A 24453-nucleotide genomic window follows, 5' to 3' on the forward strand; every position below is an offset into this window, starting at 1 on the left:
TGGGCAGAGATGCTGGACACACTGGGGGCAGAATGCTGGACACACTGGGGGCAGAATGCTGGACACACTGGGGGCAGAATGCTGGAGCACTGGGGGCAGAGATGCTGGACACACTGGGGGCAGAATGCTGGAGCACTGTGGGCAGAGATGCTGGACACACTGGGGGCAGAATGCTGGACACACTGGGGGCAGAATGCTGGACACACTGGGGGCAGAATGCTGGACACACTGGGGCAGAATGCTGGAGCACTGGGGGCAGAGATGCTGGACACACTGGGGGCAGAATGCTGGACACACTGGGGGCAGAATGCTGGACACCCTAGGGGCAGAATGCTGGACACGCTGGGGGCAGAATGCTGGACACGCTGGGGGCAGAATGCTGGACACGCTGGGGGCAGAATGCTGGACACCCTGGGGGCAGAATGCTGGACACCCTGGGGGCAGAATGCTGGACACCCTGGGGGCAGAATGCTGGACACCCTAGGGGCAGAATGCTGGACACGCTGGGGGCAGAATGCTGGACACGCTGGGGGCAGAATGCTGGACACCCTGGGGGCAGAATGCTGGACACGCTGGGGCAGAATGCTGGACACCCTGGGGGCAGAATGCTGGACACCCTGGGGGCAGAATGCTGGACACCCTGGGGGCAGAATGCTGGACACCCTAGGGGCAGAATGCTGGACACGCTGGGGGCAGAATGCTGGACACGCTGGGGGCAGAATGCTGGACACGCTGGGGGCAGAATGCTGGACACGCTGCGGGCAGAATGCTGGACACGCTGGGGGCAGAATGCTGGACACACTGGGGGTAGAATGCTGGAGTATTGGGGGCAGAATGCTGGACACCCTGGGGGCAGAATGCTGGAGCACTGTGGGCAGAATGCTGGACACACTGGGGGCAGAATGCTGGAGCACTGGGGGCAGAATGCTGGACACACTGGGGGCAGAATGCTGGACACACTGGGGGCAGAATGCTGGACACACTGGGGGCAGAATGCTGGACACACTGGGGGCAGAATGCTGGAGCACTGGGGGCAGAGATGCTGGACACACTGGGGGCAGAATGCTGGAGCACTGTGGGCAGAGATGCTGGACACACTGGGGGCAGAATGCTGGACACACTGGGGGCAGAATGCTGGACACGCTGGGGCAGAATGCTGGACACCCTGGGGGCAGAATGCTGGACACCCTGGGGGCAGAATGCTGGACACCCTGGGGGCAGAATGCTGGACACCCTGGGGGCAGAATGCTGGACACCCTAGGGGCAGAATGCTGGACACGCTGGGGGCAGAATGCTGGACACGCTGGGGGCAGAATGCTGGACACCCTGGGGGCAGAATGCTGGACACGCTGGGGCAGAATGCTGGACACCCTGGGGGCAGAATGCTGGACACCCTGGGGGCAGAATGCTGGACACCCTGGGGGCAGAATGCTGGACACCCTAGGGGCAGAATGCTGGACACGCTGGGGGCAGAATGCTGGACACGCTGGGGGCAGAATGCTGGACACGCTGGGGGCAGAATGCTGGACACGCTGCGGGCAGAATGCTGGACACGCTGGGGGCAGAATGCTGGACACACTGGGGGTAGAATGCTGGAGTATTGGGGGCAGAATGCTGGACACCCTGGGGGCAGAATGCTGGAGCACTGTGGGCAGAATGCTGGACACACTGGGGGCAGAATGCTGGAGCACTGGGGGCAGAATGCTGGACACACTGGGGGCAGAATGCTGGACACACTGGGGGAAGAATGCTGGAGCACTGGGGGCAGGATGCTGGACACACTGGGGGCAGAATGCTGGACACACTGGGGGCAGAATGCTGGACACACTGGGGGCAGAATGCTGGACACACTGGGGGCAGAATGCTGGAGCACTGGGGGCAGAGATGCTGGACACACTGGGGGCAGAATGCTGGAGCACTGTGGGCAGAGATGCTGGACACACTGGGGGCAGAATGCTGGACACACTGGGGGCAGAATGCTGGACACACTGGGGGCAGAATGCTGGACACACTGGGGGCAGAATGCTGGACACACTGGGGGCAGAATGCTGGAGCACTGGGGGCAGAGATGCTGGACACACTGGGGGCAGAATGCTGGAGCACTGTGGGCAGAGATGCTGGACACACTGGGGGCAGAATGCTGGACACACTGGGGGCAGAATGCTGGACACACTGGGGGCAGAATGCTGGAGCACTGGGGGCAGAGATGCTGGACACACTGGGGGCAGAATGCTGGAGCACTGTGGGCAGAGATGCTGGACACACTGGGGGCAGAATGCTGGACACACTGGGGGCAGAATGCTGGACACACTGGGGGCAGAATGCTGGACACACTGGGGCAGAATGCTGGAGCACTGGGGGCAGAGATGCTGGACACACTGGGGGCAGAATGCTGGACACACTGGGGGCAGAATGCTGGACACCCTAGGGGCAGAATGCTGGACACGCTGGGGGCAGAATGCTGGACACGCTGGGGGCAGAATGCTGGACACGCTGGGGGCAGAATGCTGGACACCCTGGGGGCAGAATGCTGGACACCCTGGGGGCAGAATGCTGGACACCCTGGGGGCAGAATGCTGGACACCCTAGGGGCAGAATGCTGGACACGCTGGGGGCAGAATGCTGGACACGCTGGGGGCAGAATGCTGGACACCCTGGGGGCAGAATGCTGGACACGCTGGGGCAGAATGCTGGACACCCTGGGGGCAGAATGCTGGACACCCTGGGGGCAGAATGCTGGACACCCTGGGGGCAGAATGCTGGACACCCTAGGGGCAGAATGCTGGACACGCTGGGGGCAGAATGCTGGACACGCTGGGGGCAGAATGCTGGACACGCTGGGGGCAGAATGCTGGACACGCTGCGGGCAGAATGCTGGACACGCTGGGGGCAGAATGCTGGACACACTGGGGGTAGAATGCTGGAGTATTGGGGGCAGAATGCTGGACACCCTGGGGGCAGAATGCTGGAGCACTGTGGGCAGAATGCTGGACACACTGGGGGCAGAATGCTGGAGCACTGGGGGCAGAATGCTGGACACACTGGGGGCAGAATGCTGGACACACTGGGGGCAGAATGCTGGACACACTGGGGGCAGAATGCTGGACACACTGGGGGCAGAATGCTGGAGCACTGGGGGCAGAGATGCTGGACACACTGGGGGCAGAATGCTGGAGCACTGTGGGCAGAGATGCTGGACACACTGGGGGCAGAATGCTGGACACACTGGGGGCAGAATGCTGGACACACTGGGGGCAGAATGCTGGACACACTGGGGGCAGAATGCTGGACACACTGGGGGCAGAATGCTGGAGCACTGGGGGCAGAGATGATGGACACATTGGGGGCAGAATGCTGGAGCACTGTGGGCAGAGATGCTGGACACACGGGGGGCAGAATGCTGGACACACTGGGGGCAGAATGCTGGACACACTGGGGGCAGAATGCTGGAGCACTGGGGGCAGAGATGCTGGACACACTGGGGGCAGAATGCTGGAGCACTGTGGGCAGAGATGCTGGACACACTGGGGGCAGAATGCTGGACACACTGGGGGCAGAATGCTGGACACACTGGGGGCAGAATGCTGGACACACTGGGGCAGAATGCTGGAGCACTGGGGGCAGAGATGCTGGACACACTGGGGGCAGAATGCTGGACACACTGGGGGCAGAATGCTGGACACACTGGGGGCAGAATGCTGGACACACTGGGGGCAGAATGCTGGACACACTGGGGGCAGAATGCTGGACACACTGGGGGCAGAATGCTGGACACACTGGGGGCAGAATGCTGGACACACTGGGGGCAGAATGCTGGACACACTGGGGGCAGAATGCTGGACACACTGGGTGCAGAATGCTGGACACAATGGGGGCAGAATGCTGGACACACTGGGGGCAGAATGCTGGACACACTGGGGGCAGAATGCTGGACACAATGAGGGCAGAATGCTGGACACAATGGGGGCAGAATGCTGGACACACTGGGGGCAGAATGCTGGACACACTGGGGGCAGAATGCTGGACACACTGGGGGCAGAATGCTGGACACACTGGGGGCAGAATGCTGGACACACTGGGTGCAGAATGCTGGACACACTGGGGGCAGAATGCTGGAGCATTGGAGGCAGAATGCTGGACACACTGGGGCAGAATGCTGGAGACACTGGGGGAAGAATGCTGGAGACACTGGGGGCAGAATGCTGGACACACTGGGGCAGAATGCTGGAGCACTGGGGGCAGGACTGGAGACAGGTGGGGCAAGAATGGAGATACGGGGCAGAAAGAAAGACATGGGGCAGGATTGGATCATGGGGCAGGATGTATACGATGGAGACAGATGGGGCAGGATGGGGAGATCATATGGGGCAGAATGGATACTCATGAGAGCAGGATGGGAGAACATATGGCTGAAGCCAGGAATGAGACACACAGGACCCAGGATGGGGAATATTATTACCATAGGGCTAATTACGGGATATTATTACTGCAGTGATGTATTTTTTTTATTTTTTGAGGATACTGTTTTAAATGGGGGAGCGGTCCTGTTACTGTGTAGAGTGACACTATGTCGCCTTTTTTCTTCATGTGATGTAATGTAGAAGTTGGGAAAAATTAAGTAATGTGTCCTGCAAGAGGAGCTCGAGATAACTGTGTTATTTCCTGTAGAAACGAGTTCTGGCTGGAAGAAATGATGGCGGTCTGTGCTGGATGAAAGATGAAAAACAAAGTTGAAGGACTTCACCTAGAGATGTCACTGGTGAGCCAGTGTTACCTATACACTGACACTATACACTGTATACTATACACAGCGGTCCTGTGTATAATGTCACCAGTGATCACTGTATTACCTATACATTATATACAGAGCTCCTGTGTATAATGTCACTGGTGATCACTGTATTACCTGTACACAGACACTGCATGCTAAGTACAGATCTCCTGTGTATAATGGCACTTATGGTGATAGTATTGTGTTTTTTTTTATTATTGATCAGTATTGTAGTATTCAGTCACTATGTGGTGGTAATATGTAGTCTGGACATGGTGTTGCGGTATTTGTCCCTTGTATGTGCTATTTGGTCACTTTGTGGTAATAATATGTGGTCTGGTCATGGTGTTGTAGTATTTGTTCCCTGTATTTGATATTATTCGATCACTGTGGTGGTAATATGTGGTCTGGTCATGGTGCAGTGGTATTTGTTCTTTGTATGTGATATTATCCGATCACTGTGGTGGTAATATGTGGTCTGGTCATGGTGTGGTGGTATTTGTTCCTTGTATGTGATATTATAGGTCATTTTAAAAATTTAAAAATAAATAAAAATATACCTAAATTGTATTGCATATTTTAACAAATATTTAGTAGGTTACAGTAGAGTAGGGCCCGGCCAAAAGTGTCTACCGTGTTATGGTGGTGGCTTAAAAAAAATCTTTTGGCCAAATCAAAAGCTGCCGGATATATGTGTGATCTGGTGATGGGAACTGTTAATGTGTGATAGGTGAGAAGTGGAGTTTTTCCAAGAAAGAGTGGTGGGACTGTGGACAGTTTGAGGGGTGGAGGCGGGGGTGGGGTGGAGCCTGGGTTGAGTCTCAAGGGGGTCCCGAAAATTTTGCCAGTATGGGTCCCCGAAATTTCTAGTGGCAGCCCTGCATATATGTAGAATGTGTGTATCATATATGTGAAATGTGTGTAACGTATACATAGATTGTGTGTATAATATGTAGAATATGTGTAACGTATATGTAGAATGTGTGTATCGTATATGTAGAATGTGTGTATCATACATGTGGAATGTGTGTATCGTATATGTAGAATGTGTGTATCGTATATGTAGAATGTGTGTATCATATATGTAGAATGTGTGTATCGTATATGTAGAATGTGTGTATCGTATATGTAGAATGTGTGTATCGTATATGTAGAATGTGTGTATCGTATATGTAGAATGTGTGTATCGTATATGTAGAATGTGTGTATCATACATGTGGAATGTGTGTATCGTATATGTAGAATGTGTGTATCGTATATGTAGAATGTGTGTATCATATATGTAGAATGTGTGTATCTTATATGTGGATTGTGTGTATCGTATATGTAGAATGTGTGTATCATATATGTGGAATGTGTGTATCATATATGTGGAATGTGTGTATCATATATGTGGAATGTGTGTATCGTATATGTAGAATGTGTGTATCGTATATGTAGAATGTGTGTATCGTATATGTAGAATGTGTGTATCTTATATGTGGAATGTGTGTATCATATATGTGGAATGTGTGTATCATATATGTGGAATGTGTGTATCATATATGTAGAATGTGTGTATCGTATATGTAGAATGTGTGTATCTTATATGTGGAATGTGTGTATCATATATGTGGAATGTGTGTATCATATATGTGGAATGTGTGTATCATATATGTGGAATGTGTTTATCGTATATGTAGAATGTGTGTATCGTATATGTAGAATGTGTGTATCGTATATGTGGAATGTGTGTATCTTATATGTAGAATGTGTGTATCATATATGTAGAATGTGTGTATCGTATATGTAGAATGTGTGTATCGTATATGTAGAATGTGTGTATCGTATATGTAGAATGTGTGTATCTTATATGTGGAATGTGTGTATCATATATGTAGAATGTGTGTATCGTATATGTAGAATGTGTGTATCGTATATGTAGAATGTGTGTATCGTATATGTAGAATGTGTGTATCGTATATGTGGAATGTGTGTATCTTATATGTAGAATGTGTGTATCATATATGTAGAATGTGTGTATCGTATATGTAGAATGTGTGTATCGTATATGTAGAATGTGTGTATCGTATATGTAGAATGTGTGTATCTTATATGTGGAATGTGTGTATCATATATGTAGAATGTGTGTATCGTATATGTAGAATGTGTGTATCGTATATGTAGAATGTGTGTATCGTATATGTAGAATGTGTGTATCGTATATGTGGAATGTGTGTATCGTATATGTGGAATGTGTGTATCGTATATGTGGAATGTGTGTATCGTATATGTAGAATGTGTGTATCGTATATGTAGAATGTGTGTATCGTATATGTGGAATGTGTGTATCGTATATGTAGAATGTGTGTATCGTATATGTAGAATGTGTGTATCGTATATGTGGAATGTGTGTATCGTATATGTGGAATGTGTGTATCGTATATGTAGAATGTGTGTATCGTATATGTGGAATGTGTGTATCGTATATGTGGAATGTGTGTATCGTATATGTGGAATGTGTGTATCGTATATGTAGAATGTGTGTATCGTATATGTAGAATGTGTGTATCGTATATGTAGAATGTGTTTATCGTATATGTAGAATGTGTGTATCGTATATGTAGAATGTGTGTATCGTATATGTGGAATGTGTGTATCGTATATGTGGAATGTGTGTATCGTATATGTGGAATGTGTGTATCGTATATGTGGAATGTGTGTATCGTATATGTAGAATGTGTGTATCGTATATGTAGAATGTGTGTATCGTATATGTAGAATGTGTGCATTGTATAAGTGGATATGTAGCTGTGAGTCCCTCATGGTGGGCACATACATCAAGGGCACTTACCAAAGAATAGTTTAACTCCACTTTAAATTCTTCCCTACATCGGTGAATCAGGTTCTTCTGGAAGGTCTGGTATTCTGGGTTTTGAGGTTCATGATACGAGATCACCAGGACGGTCTGAACAGAACAGATTGACATGCATGGTGAGAGAAAGCTGATCAACGCGGGAGCTACAGACTGACCAAAACTGGAGCAGCGGCCTCGAATCACATGACACAGGTCCTAACAATGAAGATCCCTGATATGATGTCATCATCGATGGCAGGGCTGACAACCTCTCACACAGGGTACACAGGCTGGGGGTGCTGACAACCTATTGGACATGATAATGCTAACAGTGGTGATGTCATTAGTCCCTCTTCACCCCCTGACCAGTTGTCAGAGTGCCGGGCCTCCTGATGTTGATGGGAGGCTCATACTGGAAGTGACAGCACGCATTGGAGGCTGGTGGTCGTGTGCGTGGCATCTGGAGGACGCTGTCAGTAGCCGGGGAGGGATTTGCTACCTCTATATAGGGAAAGCCCTCAGACTGAACTGGAGAACATCTGGAGACATCACATAATTACCATACATGGTTGGCCGTCACCGAGCACTCTGAGGCACTGAGGGGAAGTGCCTGTAATAACTGCCAGGCAGAGTGCATCTAATTATCAGGATAATCCATGTCTGTGGTATAATTATTGGTGATGGTCTGTTTCTTGGAAAGCTGGGGATCAACCAAGATGGCTGCCAATACCGCACCACTGTGGTCGCAGTCTATACAGTGGCTGATCAGTTAGGGGTCTCATGGTGGAGATCGATGTGGGTGGCTCTCATGGTCTCACCTTGAAGGCCTCCTTTAGCTCCTCCTCGTGGCTCTGGTTACTCTGCCAGGGTTTGTAGGCATCTCTGCTCCCATCAGACCGCAGACTCTCACCAAACACATCCACGTAGAAGAAGACATAGTCACCATTGGTCAGCTTCTCCTTGTGAGCCTGCAGCATGATCATGTGTAGCATCTCCAGGGGTCCACAGATGTAAATCACTGCAGGCGAGAGCAAAGAGAAACGTCACTGATGGAGACCAACCACCATGATGGAAACCCCTGGCGGTGATTGAGACACCAGACCCCACATGGTGATAGAAACAATAGACTCCACACAGTAATGGAAACCCTGCACGCTGATGGAGACCTCAGACCATGAACGGTGATAGAAATCCTAGACCATGAACAATGATGGTGACCACAGACCCAGCATAATAATGGAAACACTGCATGATGATGGAGACCCCACAGCAGGTATAGTGGTGGATACCTCAGACAACACATGGTAGTAGAAGACCCCGCAGTTTGATGGAGACCTCAGCCCACCACACATTGATGGAGACCCCACACAGTGATGGACACTCCAGACCCAGCACACTATGAAGATCCTGCACTGTGACAGTGACGGCACAACAAACACCATGAAGGAGACCCTGCTTAGTAATAGACACACCACCCTGTGACAGAAACCTTGCACAATCACAGAGACCCCAGACTGTGATGGAGACCTTGAATGGTTATAGACACCACATCGTAACAGAAATCTTGCACAGAGAAAGCCAAGACTGAGAGGGGGATCCTGGATGGAAATAGAGATCCCAGGCAGTGACACAGAGCCTCCACCATAATAGAGACTCAGCCATGCACTGCAATGGACCCCCACATGGTAATAGAGACCCTTCAGAGTAATACAGAGTCCACACCATGACAAATACCCCCATACAGCGATAGAGACCTCAGACGCCACACAGAAAAAAAGGCCACACACTATGTACCGGCAGGCCTATGAAGTACCAGAAATCTCCATCAGTGAGGTCAAGCAGGGTAATGGAGACTCTGGACAGTGACAGATTGCTTGACTACAGGATGCAAAACGGCAGTTATTGGTAGTCACAGCGTTACTCTCACAGACGATCTGAAAGATAATGTAATGTCATCACTGGAAAAAAGAGAAGACTGGAAGTGATCAGCCAACTTCTGAACAAATGGCTGAAGGGTGAGCATGGGCCCAAACACTACAAGGGGTCAGACAAAGCCAGACACAGATACAAAGTTAAACCACGGTCTCTCATACAAGACGCACAGTCTGTGCGTAGGAGACCACATCGGGAGAAGACCGATCTCAGCTCTCGGAAAAGGAAACAAATGGATTAAGGCTGCAGAGAAAAATATTACGATTTCAGAGTCCTCAACTGGTTGATACCTTTTAATGGTTAACTGAAAAAATGGTAACAGGCTGCAAACTTTTGAGACTGCCAAGGTCCCTTCATTAGACATGGAATCTGTTACCATCTTTTCAATTGGCCATTAAAAAGTATCAACCACTGAGGAATCTCAGGTCTTAATATTTTTCTATCTACTGGCGAACACGGTACAAAGATTGGGTGCAGAGGAAGAAATAAAATCCATGCCTGACATCCAAGGATGTCAGCAGTCTCACAGGTGGAAAGAGTCATCCTAAGAGCCTAAAATACCACTGTGAAGTTCCATTTTCTGATGGATCTCCCAGAACAAGGACGTCTGACCTTACTTTACTGCCAAACTGAGGACTTGATTGTGGATGTTTTTGTGAAACCACTAACTGACAAAACATTGTGCCTTGAAGAACAGGCTTGACCTAACGGACCTAGTCTTGGCCAAGAAGGTGTTGGAGTATAAAGCAGCGGCAGGCTTATGCTGCGGAGAGACAGCAGATGGCACAGTGATAACCATTGGAGCAGGCCAATACTGTACTCTGTGACCTCTCTGCTTTGTGTGTGACTGCCCTGATGCAGGAAATGGTCACTGTATGCCCCAAGTAACTGTTCAATTTCCCTCAGTGTCTGACCACTGGCAAGTCGGCCCACTGTGTAAGGGTCTACTGCAACAATGTGTCATCTCTACAGGATCCACCCAAAAAAGTACCACCACAGGATCGACCCAACAAAGTACCACCACAGGGTCTACTATGACAATGTGTCATCTCTACAGGATCTACCCAAAAAAGTAACACCACAGGGTCTACTGTAACAATGTGCCACCACAGGGTCTACTGTAACAATGTGCCGCCACAGGATCTTCTGCAACAATGCACCACCACAGGTTCTACTGCAACAATGTGTCATCACTACAGAATCTACCCCAAAAAGTACCACCACAGGGTCTACTGTAACAATGTGCCACCACAGGGTCTACTGTAACAATGTGTCACCACAGGAGCTACTGTAACTATGTGCTGACACTACAAGATCTACATCAACATTGTGCCACCACAGGATCTGATGGAACTATGTACTATTACTACAGGATCTACCTCAACAATATGTCACTGCAGAATCTACTGTAACAATGTGCTATCACTACAGGATCTACTCCCACAAAGTGCTATAAAAGGATCTACTGGAACTATGTGAGGACATTACAGGAGCTACCCCAATAATGTGTCACTAGGAGATCTACTGTAACTACTTGTGGACAATACAGGATTTTCCCCAACAATTTGTCACCACAGGATCTACTGTACCTATGTGCAGACACTACAAGATCTACCCCGACAATGTGTCACCACAGGATCTAGTGTAGCTACTGTATGTGCAGACACTACAGGATCTATCCCAACAATGTGCCACAGCAGAATCTACTACAAATGTGATATCACTACAGGATCTACCCAAACAATGTGGCATAATTACAGGATCTACCCCAACAATGTGGCACCACAGGATCTGGTAAAACTATGTGATATTACTACAGGATCTACCCCATCAATATGTCATCACTGCAGGATCTACCCCAGAATGTGTTATCACTACAGGATCTAACCCAACAATGTGCCACCACAGAAGCTACTGTAACTATGTGCGGACCCTACACAATGTGTCACCACATTATCTACTGTAACTAAGTGCAGACACTACTGGATCTACCTCCAAAATGCGCCACCACAGGATCTACTGTAACTATGAGCTGACACTACAGGATCTACCCAAAAAATGTGCCACTGCAGGATCTACTGTGAATATGTGTTGTCACTACAGGATCTACCCCAACAAAGTGCCACCACAGGATCTACTGTAACTATGTGCGGACACTACAGCATCTACCCCAAAAGTGTCACCACAAGATCTACTGTAACTATGTGCATATAGTACAGGATCTACTGTAACTGTGTCACTACAGGATTTAGCCTAACAATGTGCCACCACATGATATCCTGTAACTACGTGATGTCACTACAGGATCTACCCCAACAATGTCGCATCACTACAGAATCTACCCCAACAATGTGCCACCGCATGATATACTGTAAATATGTGATGTCACTACAGGATCTACTCCAACAAAGTATCACTATCTACTATAACTATGTGCGGACATCACAGGATGTACCCCAACAATGTGTGGACAATACAGGATCTACCCCCAACAATGTGTCATCATAAGATCTAATGTAATTATGTGCTGACACTACAAGATCTACCCCAACATTCTACTGTAACTATGTGGGAACTGTGAGGGACGAGGGAGACTCCATTTTGGATTTATTAATTCAGGCCCCATAGATTATCCAGGATCTCCCTCTGTTCCTGAAGTGGCCCCCACCCTTGCGATAAGTACACAAATCCCCAAAAGAACAGAACTTTACCATTTGGCCAGAGAATTAGAGGCCCCACGTATTAATGAAGGTGAGGAAGAGCAGAGCTGGGACCCCCTGCTGCCTTTTGTGCAAGGCAGCCACCATCAATCAAATATCAAGGGAAAGTGTAGACACTTGAGCACCGACACCTAGAGATGAATTATGAGAGTACTGTGCACATCTCAGGGTTAAATCCAACACACCACCCGAACCCTGTCCAGTCCAGAGCTGATATCCCTCCAACCCCAGTCCAGAGCTGATATCCCCCTTACCCCAGTCCAGAGCTGATATCCCCCCTACCGCAGTCCAGAGATGATATCCCCCCTACCCCAGTCCAGAGCAGATATCCCCCCTACCCCAGTCCAGAGCTGATATCCCCCCTACCGCAGTCCAGAGATGATATCCCCCTTACCCCAGTCCAGAGCAGATATACCCTTACTCCAGAGCTGATATCCTCCCTACCCCAGTCCAGAGCTGATATCCCCCTATCCCAGTCCAGAGCTGATATCCCCCTACCCCAGTCCAGAGCTGATATCCCCCCTACCGCAGTCCAGAGATGATATCCCCCTTACCCCAGTCCAGAGCAGATATACCCTTACTCCAGAGCTGATATCCTCCCTACCCCAGTCCAGAGCTGATATCCCCCTATCCCAGTCCAGAGCTGATATCCCCCTACCCCAGTCCAGAGCTGATATCCCCCCTACCGCAGTCCAGAGATGATATCCCCCTTACCCCAGTCCAGAGCAGATATACCCTTACTCCAGAGCTGATATCCTCCCTACCCCAGTCCAGAGCTGATATCCCCCTATCCCAGTCCAGAGCTGATATCCCCCTACCCCAGTCCAGAGCTGATATCCCCCTACCCCAGTCCAGAGCTGATATCCCCCCTACCCCAGTCCAGAGCTGATATCCCCCTACCCCAGTCCAGAGCTGATATCCCCCTACCCCAGTCCAGAGCTGATATCCCCCCTACCCCAGTCCAGAGCTGATATCCCCCTACCCCAGTCCAGAGCTGATATCCCCCTACCCCAGTCCAGAGCTGATATCCCCCTACCCCAGTCCAGAGCTGATATCCCCCTACCCCAGTCCAGAGCTGATATCCCCCCTACCCCAGTCCAGAGCTGATATCCCCCTACCCCAGTCCAGAGCTGATATCCCCCTACCCCAGTCCAGAGCTGATATCCCCCCTACCCCAGTCCAGAGCTGATATCCCCCTACCCCAGTCCAGAGCTGATATCCCCCTACCCCAGTCCAGAGCTGATATCCCCCCTACCCCAGTCCAAGGCTGATATCCCCCTACCCCAGTCCAGAGCTGATATCCCCCTTACCCCAGTCCAGAGCTGATATCCCCCTACCCCAGTCCAGAGCTGATATCCCCCTTACCCCAGTCCAGACCTGATATCCCCCTACCCCAGTCCAGAGCTGATATCCCCCTACCCCAGTCCAGAGCTGATATCCCCCTACCCCAGTCCAGAGCTGATATCCCCCCTACCCCAGTCCAGAGCTAATATCCCCCTACCCCAGTCCAGAGCTGATATCCCCCCTACCCCAGTCCAGAGCGGATATCCCCCCTACCCCAGTCCAGAGCTGATATCCCCCTACCCCAGTCCAGAGCTGATATCCCCCTACCCCAGTCCAGAGCTGATATCCCCCTTACCCCAGTCCAGAGCTGATATCCCCCTACCCCAGTCCAGAGCTGATATCCCCCTTACCCCAGTCCAGACCTGATATCCCCCTACCCCAGTCCAGAGCTGATATCCCCCTACCCCAGTCCAGAGCTGATATCCCCCTACCCCAGTCCAGAGCTGATATCCCCCCTACCCCAGTCCAGAGCTAATATCTCCCTACCCCAGTCCAGAGCTGATATCCCCCCTACCCCAGTCCAGAGCTGATATCCCCCCTACCCCAGTCCAGAGCGGATATCCCCCCTACCCCAGTCCAGAGCTGATATCCCCCTACCCCAGTCCAGAGCTGATATCCCCCTACCCCAGTCCAGAGCTGATATCCCCCCTACCCCAGTCCAGAGCTAATATCCCCCTACCCCAGTCCACAGCTGATATCCCCCTACCCCAGTCCAGAGCTGATATCCCCCTACCCCAGTCCAGAGCCGATATCCCCCCTACCCCAGTCCACAGCTAATATCCCCCTACCCCAGTCCAGAGCTGATATCCCCCCTACCCCAGTCCACAGCTAATATCCCCCTACCCCAGTCCAGAGCTGATATCCCCCTACCCCAGTCCAGAGCTGATATCCCCCCTACCCCAGTCCAGAGCTGATATCCCCCTATCCCAGTCCAGAGCTGATATCCCCCCTACCCCAGTCCAGAGCTGATATCCCCTTACCCCAGTCCAGAGCTGATATCCCCCCTACCCCAGTCCAGAGCTGATATCCCCCTACCCCAGTCCAGAGCTGATATCCCCTTACCCCAGTCCAGAGCTGATATCCCCCTACCCCAGTCCAGAGCTGATATCCCCCTACCCCAGTCCAGAGCTAATATCCCCCCTACCCCAGTCCAGAGCTGATATCCCCCTACCCCAGTCCAGAGCTGATATCCCCCTACCCCAGTCCAGAGCTGATATCCCCCCTACCCCAGTCCAGAGCGGATATCCCCCTACCCCAGTCCAGAGCTGATATCCCCCCTACCCCAGTCCAGAGCTGATATCCCCCTACCCCAGTCCAGAGCGGATATCCCCCTACCCCAGTCCAGAGCTGATATCCCCCCTACCCCAGTCCAGAGCTGATATCCCCCTTACCCCAGTCCAGAGCTGATATCCCCCTACCCCAGTCCAGAGCTGATATCCCCCCTACCCCAGTCCAGAGCTGATATCCCCCTACCCCAGTCCAGAGCTAATATCCCCCCTACCCCAGTCCAGAGCTGATATCCCCCCTACCCCAGTCCAGAGCTGATATCCCCCCTACCCCAGTCCAGAGCTAATATCCCCCCTACCCCAGTCCAGAGCTGATATCCTCCTACCCCAGTCCAGAGCTGATATCCCCCTACCCCAGTCCAGAGCCGATATCCCCCCTACCCCAGTCCAGAGCCGATATCCCCCTACCCCAGTCCAGAGCTGATATCCCCCTACCCCAGTCCAGAGCTGATATCCCCCTACCCCAGTCCAGAGCTGTTATCCCCCTACCCCAGTCCAGAGCTGATATCCCCCCTACCCCAGTCCAGAGCTGATATCCCCCTACCCCAGTCCAGAGCTGATATCCCCCCTACCCCAGTCCAGAGCTGATATCCCCCTACCCCAGTCCACAGCTGATATCCCCCCTACCCCAGTCCAGAGCTGATATCCCCCTACCCCAGTCCAGAGCTGATATCCCCCCTACCCCAGTCCAGAGCTGATATCCCCCCTACCCCAGTCCAGAGCTGATATCCCCCTACCCCAGTCCAGAGCTGATATCCCCCTACCCCAGTCCACAGCATGGTGGTGAGTGAGGGGATGAGTCGCTGATGAGGGGGTTCTCGGACTTGTTGGCTCATATCACCCAGTCTAGGACGCGGAGTCTTGGGGGTACATAGTTTTCTCCTGACTAGTGCCCTATACTCCGCCAGTACCATATTCCAAGCGGGCACATTGCTTTTTGGTTCTCTGATCTTTCTCTCTTGTTCATGTCTCATGAGCTGCACATTCCAGACAGTCTACTACCAGATGGCAACACTTTCCTTTCCCTGGAGACCGCAGAGGGGGCCAGAGGGGCCGAAGAGTCGTGTGTCTGACATACACAGAGCATATTCCTCCGAACCATGACACATGGAGACAGCCAACACCAAGCATATGTATGACTGCAGGGCCTCATCTAGAGACCCCCGGCCACAACTGTGACTATAGTCCATCATCTCACGAGACCCCCGGCCACAGCTGTGACTACAGCCCGTCATCTCACGAGACTCCGACCACGGCTGTGACTACAGCCAGTCATCTCACCAGACCCCTGGCCACAGCTGTGACTATAGTCCGTCATCTCACGAGACCCCCGGCCACAGCTGTGACTATAGTCCGTCATCTCACGAGACCCCCGGCCACAGCTGTGACTATAGTCCATCATCTAGAGACCCCCAGCCACAGCTGTGACTATAGTCCGTCATCTAGAGACCCCCGGCCACAACTGTGACTATAGTCCATCATCTCACGAGACCCCCGGCCACAGCTGTGACTATAGTCCATCATCTCACGAGACCCCCGGCCACAGCTGTGACTACAGCCCGTCATCTCACGAGACCCCGACCACGGCTGTGACTACAGCCCATCATCTCACCAGACCCCTGGCCACAGCTGTGACTATAGTCCATCATCTAGAGACCCCCGGCCACAACTGTGACTATAGTCCATCATCTCACGAGACCCCCGGCCACAGCTGTGACTATAGTCCATCATCTCACGAGACCCCCGGCCACAGCTGTGACTACAGCCCATCATCTCACGAGACCCCGACCACGGCTGTGACTACAGCCAGTCATCTCACCAGACCCCTGGCCACAGCTGTGACTATAGTCCATCATCTCACCAGACCCCTGGCCACAGCTGTGACTATAGTCCATCATCTCACGAGACCCCCGGCCACAGCTGTGACTATAGTCCGTCATCTCACGAGACCCCCGGCCACAGCTGTGACTACAGCCCATCATCTCACGAGACCCCGACCACGGCTGTGACTACAGCCAGTCATCTCACCAGACCCCTGGCCACAGCTGTGACTATAGTCCATCTCATGAGACCCCCAGCCACAGCTGTGACTATAGTCCATCTCACGAGACCCCCGGCCACAGCTGTGACTATAGTCCATCATATCACTAGACCACCGGCCACAGCTGTGACTATAGTCCATCATATCACGAGACCCCGGCCACAGCTGTGACTATAGTCCATCATCTCACCAGACCCCCGGCCACAGCTGTGACTACAGCCCATCATCTCACGAGACCCCCGGCCACAGCTGTGACTATAGTCCATCATCTCACCAGACCCCTGGCCACAGCTGTGACTATAGTCCGTCATCTCACGAGACCCCCGGCCACAGCTATGACTATAGTCCATCATCTAGAGACCCCCAGCCACAGCTGTGACCATAGTCCATCATCTCACCAGACCCCCGGCCACAGCTGTGACTATAGTCCGTCATCTCACGAGACCCCCGGCCACAGCTGTGACTACAGCCCGTCATCTCACGAGACCCCGACCACGGCTGTGACTACAGCCAGTCATCTCACCAGACCCCTGGCCACAGCTGTGACTATAGTCCATCTCATGAGACCCCCAGCCACAGCTGTGACTATAGTCCATCTCACGAGACCCCCGGCCACAGCTGTGACTACAGCCCGTCATCTCACGAGACCCCGACCACGGCTGTGACTACAGCCAGTCATCTCACGAGACCCCCGGCCACAGCTGTGACTATAGTCCATCTCACGAGACCCCCAGCCACAGCTGTGACTATAGTCCATCTCACGAGACCCCCGGCCACAGCTGTGACTACAGCCCGTCATCTCACGAGACCCCCGACCACAGCTGTGACTACAGCCCATCATCTCACGAGACCCCGGCCACAGCTGTGACTACAGCCCATCATCTCACGAGACCCCCGGCCACAGCTGTGACTACAGCCCATCATCTCACGAGACAGCCGGCTACAGCTGTGACTACAGCCTGTCATCTCACAAGACCCCCGACCACAGCTGTGACTACAGCCCGTCATTTAGACACCCCGGGCCACCACTGTGATTACAGCCCGTCATCTCACGAGACCCCCGGCCACAGCTGTGACTACAGCCCATCATCTCACGAGACCCCCGACCACAGCTGTGACTACAGCCCGTCATCTCACGAGACCCCCAGCCACAGCTGTGACTATAGCCCATCATCTCACGAGACCCCCGGCCACAGCTGTAACTACAGCCCATCATCTCACGAGACCCCCGGCCACAGCTGTGACTATAGCCCATCATATCACGAGACCACCGGCCACAGCTGTGACTACAGCCTGTCATCTCACGAGACCCATGGCCACAGCTGTAACTACAGGGCATCATTCAGAGAGACCCCCGGACACAGCTGTGACTACAGCCCGTCATCTCTCGAGACCCATGGCCACAGCTGTAACTTCAGCCCATCATTCAGAGAGACCCCCGAACACAGCTGTGACTACAGCCCGTCATCTCATGAGACCCCCAGCCACAGCTATGACTACAGCCCGTAATCTCACGAGACCCCTGGCCACAGCTGTAACTACAGCATGTCATCTCACGAAACCCCCGGCCACAGCTGTGGCTACAGCCCGTAATCTCACGAGACCCCTGGCCACAGCTGTAACTACAGCATGTCATCTCACGAAACCCCTGGCCACAGCTGTGACTACAGCCCATCATCTCATGAGACCCACAGCCACAGCTGTGACTACAGCCCGTCATCTCATGAGACCCCCAGCCACAGCTATGACTACAGCCCGTAATCTCACGAGACCCCTGGCCACAGCTGTAACTACAGCCTGTCATCTCACGAAACCCCTTGCCACAGCTGTGACTACAGCCCGTCATCTAGAGAGATCCCCGGCCACAGCTGTGACTACAGCCCTTCATCTCATGAGACCCCCGGCCACAACTGTGACTACAGCCCATCATCTCATGAGACCCACAGCCACAGCTATGACTACAGCCAGTCATCTCACAAGACCCTTGGCCACAGCTGTGACTATAGCCATGACATCCCACGAGACCCCCGGCCACAGCTATGAATACAGCCCATCATTTCATGAGATCCCCAGCCACAGCTATGACTACAGCCTGTCATCTCACGAGACCCCCAGCCACAGCTGTAACTACAGCCCTTCATCTCATGAGATCCCCGGCCACAACTGTGACTACAGCCCGTCATCTCACAAGATCCCCAGCTACACCGGTTACTACAGCCCGTCATCTCACAAGACCCTTGGCCACAGCTGTGACTATAGCCATGACATCCCACGAGACCCCCGGCCACAGCTGTGAATACAGCCCGCCATCTCATGAGACCCCCAGCCACAGCTATGACTACAGCCCGTCATCTCACGAGACCCCTGACCACAGCTGTAACTACAGCCTGTCATCTCACGAGACCCATGGTCACAGCTATGACTACAGCCCGTCATCTCACGAGACCCCTGGCCACAGCTGTAACTACAGCCTGTCATCTCACGAGACCCATGGTCACAGCTATGACTACAGCCCGTCATCTCACGAGACCCCTGGCCACAGCTGTAACTACAGCATGTCATCTCACGAAACCCCTGGCCACAGCTGTGACTACAGCCCATCATCTCATGAGACCCACAGCCACAGCTGTGACTACAGCCCGTCATCTCATGAGACCCCCAGCCACAGCTATGACTACAGCCCGTAATCTCACGAGACCCCTGGCCACAGCTGTAACTACAGCCTGTCATCTCACGAAACCCCTTGCCACAGCTGTGACTACAGCCCGTCATCTAGAGAGATCCCCGGCCACAGCTGTGACTACAGCCCTTCATCTCATGAGACCCCCGGCCACAACTGTGACTACAGCCCATCATCTCATGAGACCCACAGCCACAGCTATGACTACAGCCAGTCATCTCACAAGACCCTTGGCCACAGCTGTGACTATAGCCATGACATCCCACGAGACCCCCGGCCACAGCTATGAATACAGCCCATCATCTCATGAGATCCCCAGCCACAGCTATGACTACAGCCTGTCATCTCACGAGACCCCCGGCCACAGCTGTAACTACAGCCCTTCATCTCATGAGATCCCCGGCCACAACTGTGACTACAGCCCGTCATCTCACAAGATCCCCAGCTACACCGGTTACTACAGCCCGTCATCTCACAAGACCCTTGGCCACAGCTGTGACTATAGCCATGACATCCCACGAGACCCCCGGCCACAGCTGTGAATACAGCCCGCCATCTCATGAGACCCCCAGCCACAGCTATGACTACAGCCCGTCATCTCACGAGACCCCTGGCCACAGCTGTAACTACAGCCTGTCATCTCACGAGACCCCGGCCACAGCTGTAACTACAGCCCATCATTCAGAGAGACCCCCGGCCACAGCTGTGACTACAGCCCGTCATCTAGGGAGATCCCTGGCCACAGCTGTGACTACAGCCCATCATCTCACAAGACCCTTGGCCACAGCTGTGAATACAGCCCATCATCTCATGAGACCCCCGGCCACAGCTGTGACTATAGCCAGTCATCTCACAAGAACCACTGCCACAGCTGTGACTACAGCCCATCATCTAACAAGACCCCCAGCCGCAGCGGTGACTATAGCTTGTCATCTAGAGAGACCCCCGGCCACAGCTGTGACTGCAGCCCGTCATCTAGAAAGACCCTAGGACACAGCTGTGTTGGGTTGGGGTCAGGATCGTCCCCCATGAAGGACAGACATTAGCAATCATGAGAAGATGCTGATAGCAGGAATGGGCAAAGAGAAGTTCGGGTGTAGGGGATTGTGAAGGCGGGGAACGTCCGGATCGATAGAGGCCGCATTATGGAAGGAGAGCACCACTTCCTCCAGCACTTCAGAGATCCATCCCAAGAGGCTCCGGCAGAGAGCTTAACCCTTCATGTGCTGAGCATCCTCAGAACCTGCGAATCATCTGGTGGAAACTTCAGCGGGAGAATGATTGAGTCACATAGGCCCAACAAGGCAAGAGGCAGAAGAGGGTGAAACAACGAACGGCACAGAGCTGCGCACCCACAAAAGAGGGTGCAACGAACGGCACAGAGCTGTGCACCCACAAAAGAGGGTGCAACGAACGGCACAGAGCTGTGCACCCACAAAAGGGGGGGCAACGAACGGCACAGAGCTGTGCACCCACAAAAGGGGGGGCAACGAACGGCACAGAGCTGTGCACCCACAAAAGAGGGTGCAACGAACGGCACAGAGCTGTGCACCCACAAAAGGGGGGGCAACGAACGGCACAGAGCTGTGCACCCACAAAAGAGGGTGCAACGAACGGCACAGAGCTGTGCACCCACAAAAGGGGGGGCAACGAACGGCACAGAGCTGTGCACCCACAAAAGAGGGTGCAACGAATGGCACAGAGCTGCGCACCCACAAAAGAGGGTGCAACGAACGGCACAGAGCTGTGCACCCACAAAAGAGGGTGCAACGAACGGCACAGAGCTGTGCACCCACAAAAGGGGGGGCAACGAACGGCACAGAGCTGTGCACCCACAAAAGAGGGTGCAACGAACGGCACAGAGCTGTGCACCCACAAAAGGGGGGGCAACGAACGGCACAGAGCTGTGCACCCACAAAAGAGGGTGCAACGAACGGCACAGAGCTGCGCACCCACAAAAGAGGGTGCAACGAACGGCACAGAGCTGCGCACCCACAAAAGAGGGGGCAATGAACGGCACAGAGCTGTGCACCCACAAAAGAGGGTGAAACAACGAACAACACAGAACTGTGCACCCACAAAAGAGGGGGCAATGAACAGCACAGAGCTGTGCACCCACAAAAGAGGGTGCAACGAACAGCACAGAGCTGTGCACCCACAAAAGAGGGAGCAATGAACAGCACAGAGCTGTGCACCCACAAAAGAGGGGGCAAAGAACAGCACAGAGCTGTGCACCTACAAAAGAGGGGGCAATGAAAAGCACAGAGCTGTGCACCCACAAAAGAGGGGACAAAGAACAGCACAGAGCTGTGCACCTACAAAAGAGGGGGCAATGAAAAGCACAGAGCTGTGCACCCACAAAAGAGGGGGCAACGAACAACACAGACCTGTGCACCCACAAAAGAGGGGGCAAAGAACAGCACAGAGCTGTGCACCCACAAAAGAGGGAGCAATGAACAGCACAGAGCTGTGCACTGACAAAAGAGGGGGCAATGAACAGCATAGAGTTCTGCACCCACAAAAGAGGGGGCAATGAAAAGCACAGAGCTCTGCACCCACAAAAGAGGGGGCAAAGAACAGCACAGAGATGTTTACAGACTAAAGAGGGGGCAATGAACAGCACAGAGCTCTGCACCCACAAAAGAGGGAGAAATGAACAGCACAGGGCTGTGCACTGACAAAAGAAGGGGCAATGAAAGGAGAGGGAGAAATGACTGTCCAGAAGCTGTGCCCCATATTCCCTCAGAAAGACTTTACTGTCAGCTGCCTAGAGTGGGGTCTCCACTAAACCCGATCCTGCCTCTGTGACTGAGTGCAAGCCGAACCCAAGTTACTGTGCAGTCAAGAATCAGGGGGAAGATCCACCATGTCAGATGGGACTCAGACCGCGCCGTGTCACATGGGCCACACACCTCGCCCATTTGTCCAAACCTTTTGGCTGCCCACTCACATGTCACTCATGCGCACCACTTCTTATCCAGACTAGTACACCCCCATACTACTCAGATTCTGCAGGGAACCCCATTTTCTCAGATTCCGTGCATTAGCGGTAACTCTGATTACTGTGACTTTTTTGTTGCTATGGAGTCGGCTACATCTAAGATTACACAGAAACTATGGACCTCCTCCCTGGACATCAGGCTGTGACATGGACTCGACATCAGTCTATAATTCCATCTTCATGGGATTTCACCTAACGGCCACCATGGCACCAGAGAACCCACTGACCCAGGCATCACACAGTTTAGGGCCACTGTCTGGGAGGACTACACTGAATATCCCAAAGGTCGTGGGATGACAACGCCTCACTACTAGGCCCACAATGGTAGACTGGAGGAGGGTCTGAGGGTGCAGCTGCCCTTCCCCCACACAAGACCAGGTAAAAGGGAACATATGCCAGAATGGGAGAGCAGACTACTACACCCATCATCAGTACCGTTTACACCAGCCTGAGAAAGCTGGAAAAGAGAAGAAGGAAAGAAACAAGTAGGAGCATGATCACCAGGCAAATTTACAAGATGGGATGACTCCTTGCAGACTCCCCCTGAACCTGACAGATGTGAGAGGAGAAGACACCCGCTGCCGGGTCCAGGATACACATACACTCAGTGTATGTACTGCATGTGGCCCCTCCTACTGACCCTGACTACAGGAGACCACCTCACTGCGGGTCCAGGATACACAATGTCCTCAGTGTATGTACTGCATGTGGCCCCTCCTACTGACCCAGACTACAGGAAAGACCACCTCACTGTCGGGTCCAGGATACACAATGCCCTCAGTGTATGTACTGCATATGGCCCCTCCTACTGACCCAGACTACAGGAGAGACCACCTCACTGCCGGGTCCAGGATACACAATGTCCTCAGTGTATGTACTGCATGTGGCCCCTCCTACTGACCCAGACTACAGGAAAGACCACCTAACTGTCGGGTCCAGGATACACAATGTCCTCAGTGTATGTACTGCATGTGGCCCCTCCTACTGACCCTGACTACAGGAGAGACCACCTCACTGCCGGGTCCAGGATACACAATGTCCTCAGTGTATGTACTGCATGTGGCCCCTCCTACTGACCCTGACTACAGGAGAGACCACCTCACTGCGGGTCCAGGATACACAATGTCCTCAGAGTATGTACTGCATGTGGCCCCTCCTACTGACCCTGACTACAGGAGAGACCACCACACTGTCGGGTCCAGGATACACAATGCCCTCAGTGTATGTACTGCATATGGCCCCTCCTACTGACCCAGACTACAGGAGAGACCACCTCACTGCCGGGTCCAGGATACACAATGTCCTCAGTGTATGTACTGCATGTGGCCCCTGCTACTGACCCTGACTACAGGAGACCACCTCACTGCCGGGTCCAGGATACACATACACTCAGTGTATGTACTGCATGTGGCCCCTCCTACTGTCACTGACTACAGGAGAGACCACCTCACTGCCAGGTCCAGGATACACAATGTCCTCAGTGTATGTACTGCATATGGCCCCTCCTACTGACCCTGACTACAGGAGAGACCACCTCACTGCCGGGTCCAGGATACACAATGCCCTCAGTGTATGTACTGCATGTGGCCCCTGCTACTGACCCTGACTACAGGAGAGACCACCTCACTGCCGGGTCCAGGATACACAATGTCCTCAGTGTATGTACTGCATATGGCCCCTCCTACTGACCCTGACTACAGGAGAGACCACCTCACTGCCGGGTCCAGGATACACAATGCCCTCAGTGTATGTACTGCATGTGGCCCCTGCTACTGACCCTGACTACAGGAGAGACCACCTCACTGCCGGGTCCAGGATACACAATGTCCTCAGTGTATGTAC

At 52.7% G+C, this 24453-nt stretch overlaps 1 protein-coding gene across 3 annotated transcripts in view; it reads right to left on the reverse strand.

Moving 5' to 3' along the window:
• The window catches only part of NPR2 (natriuretic peptide receptor 2), a 422222-nt gene that overhangs the window by 288132 nt on the left and 109637 nt on the right, over positions 1-24453 (reverse strand). For all 3 annotated transcript variants that reach the window (XM_069745468.1, XM_069745472.1, XM_069745463.1), the window contains exons 2-3: positions 8426-8625; positions 7605-7718 (exon numbers count right to left, since the gene is read on the reverse strand). In XM_069745468.1, coding sequence (XP_069601569.1) covers positions 7605-7718; positions 8426-8625 — 314 coding nt within the window. The remainder of the gene's footprint in view (positions 1-7604; positions 7719-8425; positions 8626-24453) is intronic.

This window comes from Ranitomeya imitator, chromosome 1 (genome assembly GCF_032444005.1).
Source record: "Ranitomeya imitator isolate aRanImi1 chromosome 1, aRanImi1.pri, whole genome shotgun sequence".
In the NCBI taxonomy this organism is placed as follows: Eukaryota; Metazoa; Chordata; class Amphibia; order Anura; family Dendrobatidae; genus Ranitomeya; species Ranitomeya imitator.